The sequence below is a fragment of the Pristis pectinata genome, chromosome 4 (assembly GCF_009764475.1).
Source record: "Pristis pectinata isolate sPriPec2 chromosome 4, sPriPec2.1.pri, whole genome shotgun sequence".
Lineage (NCBI taxonomy): Eukaryota > Metazoa > Chordata > Chondrichthyes > Rhinopristiformes > Pristidae > Pristis > Pristis pectinata.
The window spans coordinates 37,479,083-37,497,417 of NC_067408.1; the positions used below are offsets into that span (position 1 = coordinate 37,479,083).

At 37.9% G+C, this 18,335-nt stretch overlaps 1 protein-coding gene across 6 annotated transcripts in view; it reads left to right on the forward strand.

The window, feature by feature from the left end:
• arhgef37 (Rho guanine nucleotide exchange factor (GEF) 37) overlaps window positions 1–9,994 on the forward strand; it is a 127,249-nt gene extending 117,255 nt beyond the window's left edge. For 4 of the 6 annotated variants that reach the window (XM_052013500.1, XM_052013497.1, XM_052013499.1 and 1 more), the window contains 2 exons: window positions 6,785–6,969; window positions 7,940–9,994. In XM_052013500.1, the coding sequence (XP_051869460.1) occupies window positions 6,785–6,969; window positions 7,940–8,146 (392 nt within the window). In that variant the 3' untranslated portion in view covers window positions 8,147–9,994. Of the gene's footprint in view, window positions 1–6,784; window positions 6,970–7,939 lie in introns of those variants that run through there. The other 2 variants (XR_007956162.1, XM_052013501.1) reach the window with 2 other exon arrangements.
• The last annotated feature ends 8,341 nt before the right edge of the window (window positions 9,995–18,335 follow it).

Below are 18,335 nucleotides of genomic sequence, written 5' to 3' on the forward strand. Positions count from 1 at the left end.
GCTTTTTAACCTCATGCCAACAGCTCTCAGGATTTAGTTGAAGGACATAAGGAAGGAAGAAAGGAAAGTCTTTTGTTTCTTTGTTAATTGCGATATCCTGTTGATACATGTTCAGCAGTTTCTGCTGTCCACCTCTGCTGCTATTTTTCCTGTGCCAATTCACATGCCCTCTTCAGGTTTCTTGTCACCAGTTTTATACTGAGCAGCCTGACAGTGATTTTCAAGGTCACCCCTGGGTGGTAGCTGAGCTTAGTGAAATCAGTGACTAATGCTGTTCTGCAGGAGTAAACATTTTCATCATTTTTCCGGAAGCAGCAAGATAAGGCTTTAGTGTTTTGTGATATTCTCACTTGCAGATAGCATTCGTGTCGGGTAGAAGGTCTTCCTCTCCATTAACATTCGCCCGTGTGTGATTGCCATCTCTCCCACATACAGCTCTGGTTCTACTGTCCTGGTAGCTGCTATGATAGTTTTATCCTGCACCAATCCCTCACCCCCTAATTCTTTGGCCTTGTGCAGCCGGTAGAAGGCTTGCTGATTAGGAATTAGGCCAGTCCTGCACATTTGACCTTTTTGTTCCCAATGATTGAACTATGCTGCAGGCAGATCCACAGCTTGACTGTGGCACTCACCAAGAAGACCACTGGAGCAACTGTGTGCCAATGCCATAGGAGAATTGTTGGGATTCCTGCAGTGCGGCTCACCCTGTTGGCTACACAAGTTTGCTTTGCAACAGTGCCATTTTTGAATGAGAACCTTCAGCACAATGAAGGAGTAACTTTAATGACTTTGAGAATGGTGAGGATCCAGTGGCTGCCCACAGCCAGGGCTTCTCAGACTGAAGGACCATTCACGTGAACATCTTCTATCCTCCTGAATTAATAATTGGAGCAAGATGCCATTACTCTCCTACTCAAATCCTCTTGCCACAAAGATCAGTGTACCATTTGTCTTCTAATTGCTTACTGTATCTGCATGTTAACTTTCAGTGATTCATATGCAATGATACCCTCTGAACATACTAACACCTATCAAATGTTATCTTTAAAAAAAAATCTTTCTATTTTTCTACCAATGTGGATGACCTCATATTTATTCACATTTTATTCCATTGTCCTTGGCAATTCATATAGCCTGTCCATATTCCATTGAAGCTTTTCTGTATCCTCCACAAAATCCAAGCTGCCGCTCAGCTTTGTAGCATCAGCAAACCTAGATATATTACACAATCTCCTTTTCCAGATCATTGTGAAGAGATTGTACAGATTATTACATTGTACAGATTGTGAACAGCTGGGGCCCTGATTTCATTGGCACCCAACTCATTTATTCCTACTTTCTGTTTTCTGTCTATTAGCCAATCTTCAGTCCATGCAATATATACCCCCAATATCTCCTGCTCTAATTTTATTTAATAATCTCATCCAACTGATTTATCCTAATCTATCCTGCCTGTTGCATCCTCAAAAAAAGTCTGAAAAATTTGTCATCTCATAAGTTTATGTTCACTCTGCCCAATCCTGTTGTTATTTTCTAAGTTCCCTGTCACCAAACCCCTAATAGTAAATTAAAGTACTTCCCTACTGTTGGTGTTGGTCTAGAGTTCCCTGTTTTCTCTCTCCTTTTTTTGTAACTAGTGGGGTTACACTTGTTGCCTTACACGCCCGTTCTGCCAGCAGAAACATAGAACATAGATAGAACATAGAACAATTACAGCACAATTCAGGCCTTTCGGCCCACAGAGCTGTGCCGAACATGTCCCTACCCTAATTTCATAGAAACCTTTTCTGTGATTGGAATTGTCAGTGTTAAAACTGAGTTTTATCAGGATCTGCATGAGCAATGGAGCTCACTTCATTTTAACTGCTCTTTTGCAAATGCCCCATTGATGCAGGAGGGGTGGGAAATTTCCTTCCTCCTTCTACCCATTATATTGTCGGCTCTCCATCACCCATAGGCATACTCTTTACTGATTCCAACCATGCCTAAGCCACAAGATTTAATATTACAAGCAAAAATATCATGATTTATCAAGCAAAAATGGGTTTCCCTGCAAGCATTTGGTAAACCACAAGAGTGATTTAACTTTTGCTGCCAACTTGGTAGAAAGAATCAGTGAAGCTGAGTGTTTTTTTTTTTCCTCACTTTGAAAGGTAGGTATAACCATAAATATCCTGCATGAGATAAACATATGGCATGGTCCAGCCCAAATTAGACTGGCAAAGAAACTTTGTTTTAATCTTGATCAATTCTGTATGATACAACTTTGCCAAAAAATTACCTGCATTGCTTTTTTTTTCAGTATTTTGCAGTTGAAAATTTATCTTATTTCCCCCAGAGTGAAAAGTGATAGCAACCATTTCCAGTCATTTCTTGCCATTCTGGAAATTCACCCAAGCATTTCCAGGCATGAGCCACCTGTGCACTCTGGTGGAATTTCCACATCAGGAGCACAAGGAGTTACATTATTCACCACACAATCCTCCTTTCAAAGCATTGCTCAGGAATTGAACCACAAGGAACTATCATTACAAGGACAATCTGATCTTCACAGAGCAGTGCTGGACTGGGACCCATGTCAAGGAAGTCCTGCTTCTTTGAATCCACCCAACAATCTGGACCACAGCACGGGCCCACTGATGAGCCCAACTTCAGCATGGAGTACTAAGTAGCATCTTTTCCATTTTGCTTAAAGTAGGGTTGATGTGGTGTTGGGGGTAGGTGTGAAGCAGTTGCCATTGCCCCACTGCCACATTTATTTCAGATGCCCTGCAGTTAGCATCTCTGTATATTGATTTTCTCTTAATGATTTCTAACAACGAATGAACTCCTGTCCTCCCTGTATAAGACAAATACAGTTGGGCCAACAAACAATCTGCGGGAAGAAATCAGCAGGTCGAGCAGCATCTGTAGGAGGAAAGGAACTGTGACATTTTGGGTCGAAATCCTGCATCAAGACTGTCGACGTGAAACCTTGCATCGGGACTACCTAATTCCTTTCCTCCCATAGATGCTGCTCGACCTGCTGAGTTCCTCCATCAGATTGTTTGTTGCTTCAGATTCCAGTCTCTTGTGTCTACAGATGGGCCACATATCTGATCTTGCTCAGTTAAGTCTGTGGCCCTTACAGAGCAAGTAATGTTATTGCCATGAAAGTTAAACCTTTTCTATTGAGACCTTCCATTTGAGGCATGCCACAGTCTGATACAAAATGAAAGTTGTAGTACCGTATTCCAACTATCCGTCTTAAGCCCAAAATCAGAAGATCATCCACCACTGCATCTATATGACCTGTCAAATACAAACTAGATTAAACTCATTGAAACACATTTCAAATAGACCTTCAATATTCAGCAAGTGGAAGATGATTAAGATGGGGATGGATTTTAACATCGACCATACTGTAGAACTTTATCATGAATTGACTTTCCTTTAAAGAAACATGCTAAAATATTTCACATAATTTGACATGATGTCAAAACAAACAGTTCATTTTATTTTTGGCATGGTCTTTTACATTTATTTTATTTATTTTAGTTTTATTTTAATCATATAGAAACATAGAAACATAGAAAAACTACAGCACAATTCAGGCCCTTCGGCCCACAAAGCTGTGCCGAACATGTCCCTACCCTAGAAATTACTAGGCTTACCCAAAGCCCTCTATTTTATTCAGCTCCATGTACCTATCTAACAGTTTCTTGAAAGACCCTATCGTATCCACCTCCACCACTGTTTCCAGCAGCCCATTCCACGCACTCGCCACTCTCTGAGTAAAAAAACTTACCCCTGACATCTCCTCTATATCTACTCCCCAGCACCTTAAACCTATGTCCTCTTGTGGCCACCCTTTCAGTCCTGGGGAAAAGCCTCTGACTATCTACCCGATCGATACCTCTCATCATCTTATACACCTCTATCAGGTCCCCCCTCATCCTCCGTCTCTCCAAGGAGAAAAGGCCAAGTTCCCTCAGCCTGCTTTCATAAGGCATGCTCCGCATTCCAGGCAGCATCCTTGTAAATCTCCTCTGTACCCTCTCTATGGCTTCCACATCTTTCCTGTAGTGAGGCGACCAGAACTGAGCACAATACTCCAAGTGGGGTCTGACAAGGGACCTATATAGCTGCAACAATACCTCTCGGCCCCTAAATTCAATTCCCCGATTGATGAAGGACAATACACCATATGCCTTCTTAACCACAGAATCAACCTGCGCAGCCGCTTTGAGCGTCCTATGGACTCAGACCCCAAGATCCCTCTGATCCTCCACACTGCCAAGAGTCCTACCATTTAAGACTATATTCCGCCAACATATTTGACCTACCAAAATGAACCACTTCACACTTATCTGGGTTGAACTGCATCTGCCACTTCTCAGCCCAACTTTGCATCCTATCTATGTCTCTCTGTAACCTCTGACAGCCCTCCAAACTATCCACAACACCGCCAACCTTTGTGTCATCCGCAAACTTACTAACCCACCCCTCCACTTCCTCATCCAGGTCGTTTATAAAAATCACAAAAAGGGTCCCAGTACAGACCCCTGAGGTACACCACTGACCTCCACTCAGAATACGACCCTTTAACGACCACTCTTTGCCTTCTGTGGGCCAGCCAGTTCTGGATCCACACTGCAATGTCCCCTTGGATCCCATGTCTCCTCACCTTCTCCATAAGCCTTGCATGGGGTGCCTTATCAAACCTTGCTGAAATCCATATACACTACATCTACCTCTCTCCCTTCATCAACGTGCTTAGTCACATCCTCAAAAAATTCAATCAGGCTCGTAAGGCAGGACCTGCCCTTGACAAAGTCATGCTAACTATTCCTAATCATATTACACCTCTCCAAATGTTCATAAATCCTGTCTCTCAGGATCTTCTCCATCAGCTTACCAACCACTGAGTTAAGACTCACCAGTCTATAATTCCCTGGGCCATCCCTACTCCCCTTCTTGAACAAGGGAACAACATCCGCAACCCGCCAATCTTCCAGAACCTCTCCCGTCTCCATCGACGATGCAAAGATCATCGTCAAAGGCTCCGCAATCTCCTCCCTTGCCTCTCACAGCAACCTGGGGTACATCCCATCTATAAATGCCTAATAATTTTAAATTCTACTGCCAAAGGCATATCATTTACCACGGGTTAAAATGGTGATTATATTGATGGCCAAAATATTTGTCAAGCTTTCCTGAAAGCTAATGGTAACTACATGGATAACTCATTATTTTCTTACAAACTTTTTTAATGTAAACAACAACCCTCAATTAAAAATAGATATTGCACATCAGATCAAAATAGCCTGTTACATACAAATGCATTGCAAATGTTTGGACAATCTGTATTCAGACACAACATCATGGATTGTTAGGAGGGTGATCTGTTGCCTTAGTGATCTGGATAAATATATATTCAGCTAAATACTTGTTTTGAAAATGCAGAGCATATTTTTGTGAATTTGCTAATTTTAGTATTAGAAGGATTAAAATCTTGTTTCTCACTTTAAATTCATGACTGCAGTCAGAAGTTACTAAATAGGAACATGACTAATTTTTTTTTGAATTTCAACTGTTTTTAGAAAATAAGCACAAGTTCACTCTTCTAATTATCTGTAATTAAATGAGCATATGTGGGAGCTTAAACATTCCACTGCAGGAACAAGATGGAATAATATGTTGGAGTGCCCTTCCTTAACTTCCTATAATTAAAGGTTAAAACTGAGTGGCATTTATGAATTAGCAGAAATTAATAATATTTATATCGAATATAAAAAATGTAAATCGACAGAACAAAGCGTCAATTAAAATTAACATCACAATAACCAGAACCCGGGAAAGCGAAATACTAATTTTACAACTTGGTAATGATTTTCTGTGGTACAGATCTTTTTAAAGTAAATTAAATTCAGGCCTATCCTCCCGCTTTTACTTTTCCTCTGCACAAAAGGGTGGTGGAGGCAGGTACATTGGTCAAATTCAAGAGATTGCTAGATAAGCATATGGAGGAATTTAAAATAGAGGGATATGTGGGAGGAAGGGGTTAGATAGTCTTAGGCGAGGTTTAAAGGTCGGCACGACATTGTAGGCCGAAGGGCCTATATTGTGCCGTACTGTTCTATGATTCTATAAAATTCAAAAACCCATAGAAGACATGTAACAACGATCAATTTAGAATCAGTGGTAAGGTGTGCCTATTTAACCTGTGCGGGGTTTGCTGCTACAAATCACAACTGCTTTCCAGATACAGAAATACCCATGATCAATGCCAAGGAAGATCTAATTTTCAAATAAAATTATCTGTAAAAAAAAGCATTGAAAGTCAAGAGATGATGGGAAGTTTCAGATCACTTTGAGTGAAATTGCTTGTAGATTAGTAAAAAGAATGAAAGAAGTCAAATAAATTAAACCCATATTAAATAATTTATACTGAATATCTAGTTTTGATGAAAATATAACCAGATTTAGGATTGCATGTGCATTGCAGCTGAACTTTCAGAGAAATGTCAAAGATTCCTGCAATCTTGCAGGGCAGATTTATATCGGTTCGAGTTGCTTTGAAATAGAAAAAAATCACTGTTTACAGTAAATTCAATACAATTCCATGAATGTCTTCTTTGTATCTTTATTGTTTTGTTATACTAATTAAATTACTAAATACTATAGATAATTTGTCTTCATAGCCAGCTATTGGTAATGTTTCAATTTTAGCAAATAAATCTGTAGTTAGAACCACAGATTTAAAAAATGCTGCTTTTGAAATTATAAATCTTTCTTTTGTAAGGTCAGAGAGGATTTGTACCTGCTGGAAAACTGAGTCTGTATCAACCTGAGAAAGAACCCGCTGGAAATAAAGAGTTGCTTAGTTCGTCACTTGCTGATGTTGGCGATGGAACAAATTCCAGAAGAAGGTCTTGTCCTTTGCCTGAAAGACCTCTCTCCCTACAGCCAATGCCAATGCAGTATCAAGTAAGGGCTTTTCATTTAACAGTTCATATAACCACATTGTTCTAAAACTCATGGATATTTTATTATTTACTGTGCTAAACTACATTATAAGATGATGAAGATTAATTTGATATATTTAATTTGACTGGGTAATCTGCTCAAAAAGCACATCAAAATTGTATGGCTTATGAAAACACACTGTAAACATTGAACTATAATATACAGAATATAATATAACATACTGAATCTTAATATACAGTCATAATAAGTCAAACCACTATAGCTAATTGTAAATCTTAGAAATACTTGTTCAAATTGGTTACAGACTTCTGGTTTTAAAAATTTGAAATGAATATTATGAATCTACATTACAAGAATTCTGGTAATACATTCGGTAATTATGTGCTCCTTCTCTCTACTTTTCCATTCAAGTTTGACTGACAGATAATGCTACATTTTGTATTTTTTTTCTCTTGACATTAGGAGGGAATAGAACATTAAGTTTTACAGCAAAATTGACAATTCATTGATCTCGTTTTAAAAATCACAGCTTTTTGCTATCTTCTTCCTCTATGACACAGCCACTCCATAATAATCTCCTTTCCCAGTCAAAAAAAAGGGCAAGGTTATGATGGTGAAAGTCAGAAAGTAAGAGTTCCAAACAGAATTGCTATTGCTTCCACGGAGAAGATGTGCAGATTAAACATACTGAGCTGGGAACTTCAATGGGAATAGTACAAAGTAAGCTTTTCTCTCTGCATTCTTTGCAAATGGGTTTATCTGTGGTTACCATACACAGAGAGGAAACTTCTCCCTAATGCAATTTCAGACTGGATGAAGTGAGAATGAATGCAACTTCTCATTGCATTTAACTAGCAATGACTATTAAGCAGCTCAAAGGCCTAACTCTGTGACTACTGAAATGTGATACAAGTGTCTAAAGAATGAAAGAATGATTTTGCTCATTTATGATATTTTGCTGTATGTTCAGGTTATTGCAGCATACCACTTTGCAGCAAGAGGACCCCATGAAGCCACTTTACAGCCTGGAGAGGCAGTAACTATACTGGAAGCTCATGATAAGAGAGGAAGTACAGAATGGTACCTTGTTGAAGTAAATGGACAAAGGGGATATGTACCTTCAAATTATTTGATGGAAGTGCCTTTGACTGGAGTGAGGAACTCATTTGCACTATAATACTTACTATGAGCAACCTATTATTTGAGAAAGCTTTAAATGCACTAAATTTGTTGTAGCAAGGAGTCATGAAAAATTGTGAATCACTACATTTAATGTACCATATGTATAACAATATGAGAATATTTTAGGTGGTAAATAATTCTATAATAGGTATTTTAAGTCTATTGGTATATTATTTTAAATTAATATAGTTTTCTTGTTTTGAGAAATATAATTACAAATAATTATCAGAGTAGTTGTATGTTTTTTTATGAATTTTCAGTCAGTATTCAAATTTGAATGCATGTCCCATAGGTTTATGTTAGTGTTTAAATATGGCATTTTGAACTGTAAAATGTGAAATGCTCAATTTGACTAATGCACTTTTTTTTAAACTTATGTCCAGAATTAATAAAGAAAAGTCTGGGCAGGTTTGATTATGACCATACAAATGCTTACTGTTCAGTTTCAAATGAGTCATTCTGCATTTGTTAATTTTCTGCAGGGTATGTAACAAAACATAGGTGGATAGCTCCCAAAGTCTCCAGAGCTAATTTCTTGAATAGTTCACATGAAGAAATTATACCTAGAAAACTGAAGTGCCAAACTTGTTAAAATAATTTGGTGGAAGCTTTGCATTTTAAACTAAATTGTGTTATTAGTGGCCAGGGTAGGCTTTATGCCGTCATTACTTAAGGTTTTAAGTGCTCCATTTCTAAACACTGGCATCTTGGAATTTGATGGACAAAAGAAATATTTTTAGAAGGACAATACTCAATTGAAATATATTTATGATCAATTTGAAGTTTTTACTGCATATATCTTCATGCCTGCATTTGATTAGGTTTGGAAATTAACTGTATAAAGGATATAATGTAGAACACACCTGTACTGGTTAAAATGTTGGGGTGAGGGAGGAACTGAATGCTGTTGGAATTGAATGATTAATGAAAAGCAAAATTCTGCAGATGCTGGAAATCTAAAATGAAAATGAAGGAGGCCAGACAGCATCAGTGGAGAGAGACACAGAACTGATGCTGCAGGTACCTGGTTTTCAAGCTGAAATGTTAATTCAGTATCTATCTCCACAGATGTCTCCTGATCTGCTGAGAATCTCCGTTTTCTGTTTTCGTCACAATTGAAAACTCCGTTTTAGTAATATCCAAAAAATTAACTAATATTTATGGTAAATTAACCCATTCAATGTTATACACTTTCCTTGGGAAAATTTTCCACTAATGGCCAATCAATTTGCAATAACCTTTTTTAAGAAATAAGCTAATTCTGAACAGTATATTAGTTTGTCATTAGCTCACTTTTGAGCTTAATTAAACTAAATATTCCTACAATCTGCTTCACCAACTTTGACTTCATCTCCCTCAAAGATTTCCAATCTTTTATTTTAAGTATCTAATGCCCATTTTACTTTATTCCTTCTTTGCTTTAAATATATTTATGATAAATGTGGCTGTTTGTTATGTTACCATAGCTTGTCACTGAAAAATGCTATTATTTATCTTTGTGTTCAAGTTATAGATTTTACTACTGTATTGACCTATTCAATATAAAAATGTTTATGAACAATATTTATATTTGTACTATCCTTTTCATTTGAAGTGTAGATCAGTAGTAATTGATTTCCAGAATTTGCAGTGAAAACAGTGAGACCATTAGTGCACATTTTTATAATTGAAGAAACCTGACAGCAGGTTCTGGAATATACACATGAACAGCCAAACACATGCTGTGAATTTCAAGCTTCTTATCAATTGCACTTGTTCTATCTTCTATATAATTGGTGATTTGACAAGAATTTCAATAATCAACAACATTAAAAGAGTGAAAATATCATGCCTTATTCAATGAGATGTTGCTGAGTTATTAATAGTTAAAAATGAAGAAACTATATCGCCCTAAAAAAATAAGCTTTATAATGATTAGATTGCCATTCCTTCAGAATTCTATGGTTCTCGAAGTCAAAAATAAATGTGTAAAGCGTGTTTAAAATAGAGTCCAAATTATGGTAATTAAATGCAAATGTTCCAATATTTATTTTGTTCCCTGTCAAATATTTCAAATGATAGTTTAAAAAGTAGTGCTTTTTAACATCCTATTTTGTCACACGTGAGAATTCTTAAGTGTGATTTGCTTTTAATCTGGGGATCTGTTAGAATTGGTGCCTGACAGAAAGTGGTGTTGGGAAAGGGGAAATCCATGGTGCTCTGAATGCCTGATACTTGCAGATAGTCCTCTTTGAGGTTAATGGCAAAATGACTGTAAAATTTGGACCATTATAATCGTTTATGAACCAGTAATCAAATCATTGTGTCTTGATGCAAACTGATATAATTAATTGGTAATACAGATACATTTTGTTAAATTGGTCGAAGAGGTCTGAACTTTTATTACTGTACTTTAAGTGGTCAATTGGAACAATTTGGAACAACATACTAGGAGCAATTTTCTCCTATGCAATAAAAATGTAAAAGAATACATCAGACAAAAAACAATCTCAGGCATCACAAACTGCATTGAAAGCCATATAAATGTTATTCCTCAAAAATATGAAATGTTTATCAAAGTGTAAAATTATCAAACAGAATTTTCAGTGTTTTATGGTATATTTTCACGTATAATAGTGGAAATCAGGATTTAAATCAACAAAATGAACCAATTGCTTGAGATCTCGCTAACCTAACATTAGAAAATTGAAAATGCATCAAATGCCTGAAACAAATGTTTTGTTGATCTTTCTTTGCAGCAACTGTACAAAAATTATTTCTTCCAATGTAAACATTGTATTAAAATCGTAAATTGTGTTTAGGAGTTCCAAGAATATTTCATGGAAAAAGACAAGATTAAATTATGATTCATGTAGGCTATTTTGTTAATAGTGAAAGAGCCACATTTCACATTAAGTAGGCCACAAAATATATGATTAAAGTTTTATCCTCTAATCCTTTCAAATACATTTTTTGTTTAAATCAAATTAATTGTTAACTAGACAATATGTCTGAGATTCATTCCTGCCATTACAAAGAAAGGGAGCAGGATGGGAATGAAAATCTTAAAATTGAAATGTTACCAGACCAAGATATAGGTTAGTAAAAAAAAGGATAATGGGTGAATGGGAATCAGTACCAGTTAAGATACAGGTAGCAGAATATCAGATGAGCACAATTTTATGTACGATGCAAGGTGGAGAGCATTAAAATAATCCAAAGTAACGGCAGGTGAGTTGAGGCAGGGCAAAATTGTCTTCTGTGACAAATCAGAGACAATGGAGGGTTCAAGAGGAGTAGTGTTGAGGTAAGGCTAAGTGTCACCTGCATACACATGAAACATGATGGGCTGGAAGTTCCTCGGTGCCTGAAAAAATGCATCAAACGGGCAGTGTATGGCAGGCTAATGCGTGCTTTGTGGAAGACCTGCTAGGAAAAGCACCAATGCTCATGATGCCTCAGATATCATGTGCAATGGAATAGGCCTTGGATGCTTAAAATATACAGCAGCCTTTTCTTCTCTCGGTCCACCACACTGTGCAAGCAGAGGAGAACAGGTAGTTAACAGCACTGTCACAAGTCACAGGTTGTCAGTCATGGAGGTATGGTAGGGCACAGGAGAGGTGAAGAGAGAAGTTGGGAGCAAGATTAGACATCGTTCTTGGAACTAGTGATGTCAAATTAAGTCATGGCATTAGGGTGGGAGTTAAATCAATGACTGCAGTTGGTGTTGTGAACAGCTTGAGAGAGGGGGTGATAGGGTTAATGATTGGATGCTAGATGGAGAACCACTGTCAGGGATGTGTTTTTTAAAGTTAAAATGGATCCACCTAAAGCCAGTTGTCAGCACTGGACTCAGCAGCCTAGGACCTAATCCCTTTTCAACTGTATTGAGTCAGGTCTCACATACCATATTAGAGCCTGGTTCTGCAATAGATTTAATGGAGAGGTTGATTGTTTCTGAGCTGTGAAACATCAATGACATTATCTAGCATATCAGTGGGCAGGGAAGCTGTATCCAAAGGTGCATTGGATGTCACTGCATGTATCTGGGCAGCTTCATGCATTTGAACAATAGATGCAAATATGACCCAGAGTGAAGAAATCCTGACTACAAAGAATGCAGTAAGTCTCAGATTGTGCTTGACAATCAGTTTCGCAAAGAAATTTCAATAAACTTTGAGCTACATGATAAATCTTCTCAGCTTACATCTTTGGATGACAGCTTTGGGGCACAACACGTGGCAATGATTAGAAAGGGAAATAGGGGTTAGATTCCTGAAGAACTTTAGATGTTTTTACCCTGTACTACCTCAATACACTCTGTAATGAAATTAATCTGTATGAATGGTATGCAAGACAAGTTTTTCACTGTACCTCAGTACAAGAGACAATAATAAACCAATACCAAATAGATGTAATAGAGCAAGAATGAGTGAAAAACCTTTGCACATGACTCTCTGACTTGAATAAACAAGATGGAACCAAGTGAATATTGTCACACCCAATGGAGGAGAACTATTGGAGAAAAATGCTGTAGTCAGCCATCACAAAATCTCCAACCGGGTTAAAGAGGATGAGGACAGAAGGCTTCCCATGGCCATGGTTACGTAGAATGTCACTTTAGAATTTGGTAAGGGCCCTCTTGTGATGGGTGCAGTAACCTGGATTGAAGAAAATTAAACAAAGAATTGAGCACTGAATTGGGAGGTGGCAAAATGTTCAAGACCTTGAGAGAAAAAGATCATTGGGACCCAGATGGTAGCAATAAGGAAGAAAGAGTGAAAGTTGGATCTGTTGAAGAGATGGGTGATGATGGTAGATTTCATGAAGATAGTTAGGTAGATCTCATGGACAGGGTAAGCTTGGAGAACAAAAAAAAAACAATGGGAGACTTGAGAAAGGTGTGAGGTAACAGTTGTGTCGAGGTGGGAACCTTAAACATTGTCCTGGTAAGCAGAGGAAGAGACAAAAGCAGCCAAGATTGCTGATTGGATGCTCTTAATCTTTATAGATGTTTATTTCTTTACTGAATGAAAATATAAAACTTCCTTAGAAGATAGAATTATGCTCTTTCATTTATTAATAAGTTTTTTTGGAAGTTTTACAACCTGTGATGTGTCAAAATATATGTAAAGACACTTTTTGCACAGAATCTTCATGCTTGTACATAGTGTATGTACAATAGCCACTACATTCAGATTGAAAGAAAACAGATATCTAGTGCAAAATCTTACAAGACCAATTTTCATTTTTATTCCAAGAAAGAACTAAAAATGTCAACAAGTTAAGGTTTGAAGAACATACTTTGATCCATAAGTATTTTGCAAATTGAGATGATTCCACATTTTTTAATCAATTTGGTTCTTTTGCTTTATAATGATAATTGTCAAGAGCAGTGTAGAAAGAAAATTACCCAAATGAAATTCTGGTCAGTTAAACCAAAAGTTATCTCTGTTTGCCAGATAGATGTATGGAACCGGTAATATAACATGTGCCTGCTGGCTATAAATTATTTGGAGCGAGATACTAATGCCAGCAGTTATTGTATCTTTCATGATGATTCTAGAAAAGTTGACAAATTGCAAAACCTCAAAAACTAGATAGAACGAAGCACAGTACCAGAAATATGTACAATCTTACTTGCCAACACAGTAGTGAACCTGGACTCAATCGTAAGCTTAGCAATAGCATTCATAAGTTCCAGACCTACAAAAACAAAAAGCCCCAGCAAGAGAAAATTCTGAAATTTTAATTCTGATTTAACATTCAACAGACATTTACCACATTTGTGGTAGACTACTCAACCCATCCATCTGTTTATTCATTAGGAAGCTGAGAGTCTGGCTAATGACCTGTCCACACGAAATGGAATGTTGTTATAATGCAATCTGACCTGTATAAAATCAGTAGAAGGAGTGTGCCATCAGGCATGGAAAAGATGTAGCTAACACAAGTATAAAACTAAATTAATTCAACTTTTAGATAGAAAAATGGTTAATATGACAACTTTAGCTGATCAAACATTTCTATGACAGGCATTTTAAATTCAATGTAAATGTCCCATCAGCTGAAATGCAGACTTATTAATATGCTTGTAATATAAAAGAGAAGCACTTCATCCATGCATTGATTTTCTGAATACATGGTACAGAAATAAGAACTATCATAAAGTATCCGTATACATTTGTTAATCTGAATAAAGAGGTGAACTTAAAATATGATTGTTGTCACACAGTTAATGATGGATGCAATACAAATTTGTACTTTAGTGATTTTTTCTAATCAATACCACTTTCCTTCTATAAAAAACAATGATAATTATAGTTAACAGGGTGAATATTTTTTTATTTTTTAAGGTTAAAGTTGATGTAAGGTTACAAATAGAAAAAAATAAACTATTTACAAAGATGTATACATTCACAGGTTTCAATAAAGTGTTTTGGTTATAGTACATAGCAATTTAAGGAAGACTATTTATTTTATTTAGAAACAATCATGCTTCTCACATTGCCATAAATGTAGTAGTCGGGGACATTTCTTCAATACTCTGTAAATGAACACACTGAGCATTTATCTCTCTTGTTGGAATAATGATGAGGGCTCTGTTCATTTTTGTAGGAAACTGTGAATGCTTCACTTCACTTTACAGTATATTGATACAGAGCAGTCATATTCTTACAGTTTCCTCTTTCCTAATGTTGTATGAGATCAAACTTTTCCTCTAAGGTAGAGTCATCTTAATTTCACAGTTGACCTTAACAGATATTTTGCAGCATTTTAGTCCCATCTACCAAAATACCAATTGAATGTTCCAGTCCAGTGAATTCAGGTTACTGACGAAATGAATAGCCACCTGAATGCAATTTTTCAGCCTATCATCTTCCCCTTTCACTCCCACAAATTATTTTTGCACAACAATTTTGTGTAATCTCACTCAATGGCACTAAGGGTCTTGGCACTGGAAATGAAAACATTCATTCATTCAGCATCGAGTAGTCTTCTAAAGTTGTACCACAGAACAGATCTTTACCTTGCAGCTGGCTTATCATGGAAACTAATGCTAATTTAGCATCATGGAAATTGTTGCATGGCACATTATTTTTTCTTAATAAGTATAAACATTTGACATAAAAGCAAAAGGCAACACCAACTGATATGCTCAAGGTCAAGAAATACATCAATTATGTGTAGTTATTGGTATAACTTTGAAAGAAGTCTTTGATTTTGTCTTCAACATACAAGTTCTCAGTTTTAATATTGATAATCTTAACATTTAACATGTTAAAGCTCTTTAACAAAGGCAGTGAAGATTCAACTGTATAATGAGAATCATCACCGAGGTCAGAAGAAATCTTACATTCTACCTGTTTTTTTTTTCAACTAATTGTGATCAATAATGCAATATGTCTGGAGTTTGATTTCAGATGTGAACAATACTTGTATTTGCAATCTACTTTAAAGTTGACAAAACTAAAAGAAACATTAACTGCATTATTGCGAAGGACAAAATAGTTTGCCTGCATGTGCATTCAAAATGTCAAATTTTTGGTTCTTTCGGGTGGGGAGATAGAAATTTTTTTGAGTCCACCTGCACCTGTCATCATTGTAGTCAGAACTTGAAGGGAGGAGGTGGACTTCACTCTTTGGCTTAAAAATTGCTTTACTACATTTTAATGGTATTGAGATAGCATTGGGAGTTACTGTAACACTATAAAAGTCCCATAAATCTTCATTTGTGAGGTTCACAGAACAGTATTGTCAGGTTTGCTATGTAATGCTGAGTTGTATCAGTTTCATATAGAGTATTATATTGATCAATTGCAAGTGCTCACTCCCCACAGAATTTACCCTAAAGATTGGCCGCCAGCTCTTAAAGGGACACTCCAGAATACAGGAAGCACACATTCAGCTGCAAGGGAGTGCTGCTCCTTTAATGAATGAAAGCTGAAATGATGGGAAGTAGTGGGAGTCTGCTCTGTGGAATCAGTGGAACCTGGACAGGTTGCCGAAGACCAGTGCCTACAGGTGGCACTGTGCAAGGGCATCACGAAAAACATTAAAGGCTGCATGAAGGTGCATCTAGCAGGAAGTTGCCATGAAGATTTCTCTCAGAGTAATACTACAATACTGCAGCCAAATGCCCACACTTACTCATCCTGCTCTTGTGAGATGAAGGAAAGCTACATAAAGGCAGGGAAAGGAATACACCATTAAACTGCATTTATTTCAATGCATGAGGTTTAACAGGTAAGGCAGACGAATTCAGAGCATGGATTGGCTCTGAGGACTGGGACGTTATAGCCATAACAGAAACATGGCTGAGAGAAGGGCAGGACTGGCAGCTCAATATTCCAGAATAGAGATGCTACGGGCATGACAGAGGTGCAGGTAAGCGAGGAGGGGGTGTTGGCTTTTTGGTAAGGGAGGACGTAATAGCAGTGCTTAGAGATGACGTTCTTGGGGGATCATCCAGTGAGGCCATAGGAGTAGAACGTAGAACAAGAAGGGGAGGGTCACTCCAGTAGGATTGTATTATACAACCCCCCCCCCCCCCACCACCATGAGTCAGCAGGAATTTGAGGAGCAAGTGTGTAGAGAAATTGCTCATAGTTGTAAGAACAATAGGATTGTATTAGTGGGAGATTTTAATTGCCCCAGTATTGACTAGACTACCCAGAGTGTTAAGTGCCGGGTGGAATTTGTGAACTGTGTCCAGGAAAGCTTCTCAAGTCGCTATATAGAGGGTCCTACTTGGGAGGGTTCAATCCTGGACCTCCTCTGAGGGAAAGAAGCAGGGCAGGTAACTGAAGTGGCAGTCAGGGAGCACTTTGGCTCCAGTGACCATAATTCTATTCGTTTTAAGATTAGTGTTGGAAAAGGATAGGACAGGGCCACAGGCTAGGGTCCTGAAGTGGAGAAGGGCAAATTTTGGGGGAATTAAGCAGGAGCTAGCAGAGGTTGATTCTGTGAGCTTGTTTGAAAGGAAAAGAATGAATAGCAAGTGGGAGGCTTTCAAGAGTGTGATATCAAGAGTACAGGGTCAGCATGTTCCTGCTAGGGTGAAGGGTAAACCTGGCAAGTTTAGGGAACCTTGGGTGACAAGAGATATTGAGGCTCTGGTCAAGAAAAAGAAAGCATACATTGGGTTTAGGAGGTTGGGGACGAGTGAATCCCTTGATGACTTTAAAAAGATTAAGAATTAAGAGGGAAATCAGGAGGGCAAAGAGAGGTTATGAGATGGATCTGGCAGATAGGGTTAAGGAAAATCCCAAGAGGTTCTATAGCTATATTTAGAGTAAAAGGGTGGCTAGGGGAGAGAGTCGGTCCTCTTAGAGATCGGCAGAGCTGCCTATGTCTCAAGCCACAGGTGATGGATGGGATTTTTAACAAATATTTCTCTGCAGTATTTATTGAGGACAAAATCATGGTTGCTCAAGAGATAAGGGAAACTAGTAGAGATGTTTTGGAGGAAATTCATATTAACAGGGAGGAGGTATTGCAGCCCTACAGCGCATTAAGGTGAATAAATCCCCTGGGCCTGACCGAGTACATCCTCAGACTTCGTGGGAGGCTAGAGAAGAAATTGTGGAGGCCCTTGCAGAGATATTTGCTTCATCATTAACCACTGGTGAAGTTCCCGAAGACTGGAACGTGGCTAATGTTGTTCCATTGTTTAAGAAGGGTAGCAAGGACAAACCAGGGAACTACAGGCCAATCAGCCTGACATCAGTAGTGGGGAAGTTACTGGAGGGAATTCTGAGGGACAGGATCTACCTGCATTTGGATAGACAGAGTCTGATTAGGAGGAGTCTGCATGGCTTTGTACTTGGAAAGTCTTGAAGAACCTTTTAGAGTTGTTTTTGAAGTGGCAACCAAAAAGATAAATGAGGGTAGGGCAGTGGATGTTGTCTGTTTGGACTTTAATAAGGCCTTCAACAAGGTCCAGCATGGTAGTCTGGTCTGGAAGGTTAGGTCCCATGGAATCCAGGGAGAGCTAGTTAGGTGGATTCAAAATTGTCTCAGAGGTAGGAAGCAGAGGGTGATGGTTGAAGGTTGTTTCTCGGAATGGAGGCCAGTGACTAGTGGTGTGCCACAAGGGTCGATGTTGGGACACTTGTTATTCATTATTTATATAAATGATTTGGATGCAAATGCACAAGGCTTGATCAGTAAGTTTGCAGACGACGTGAAATTAGGAGGCG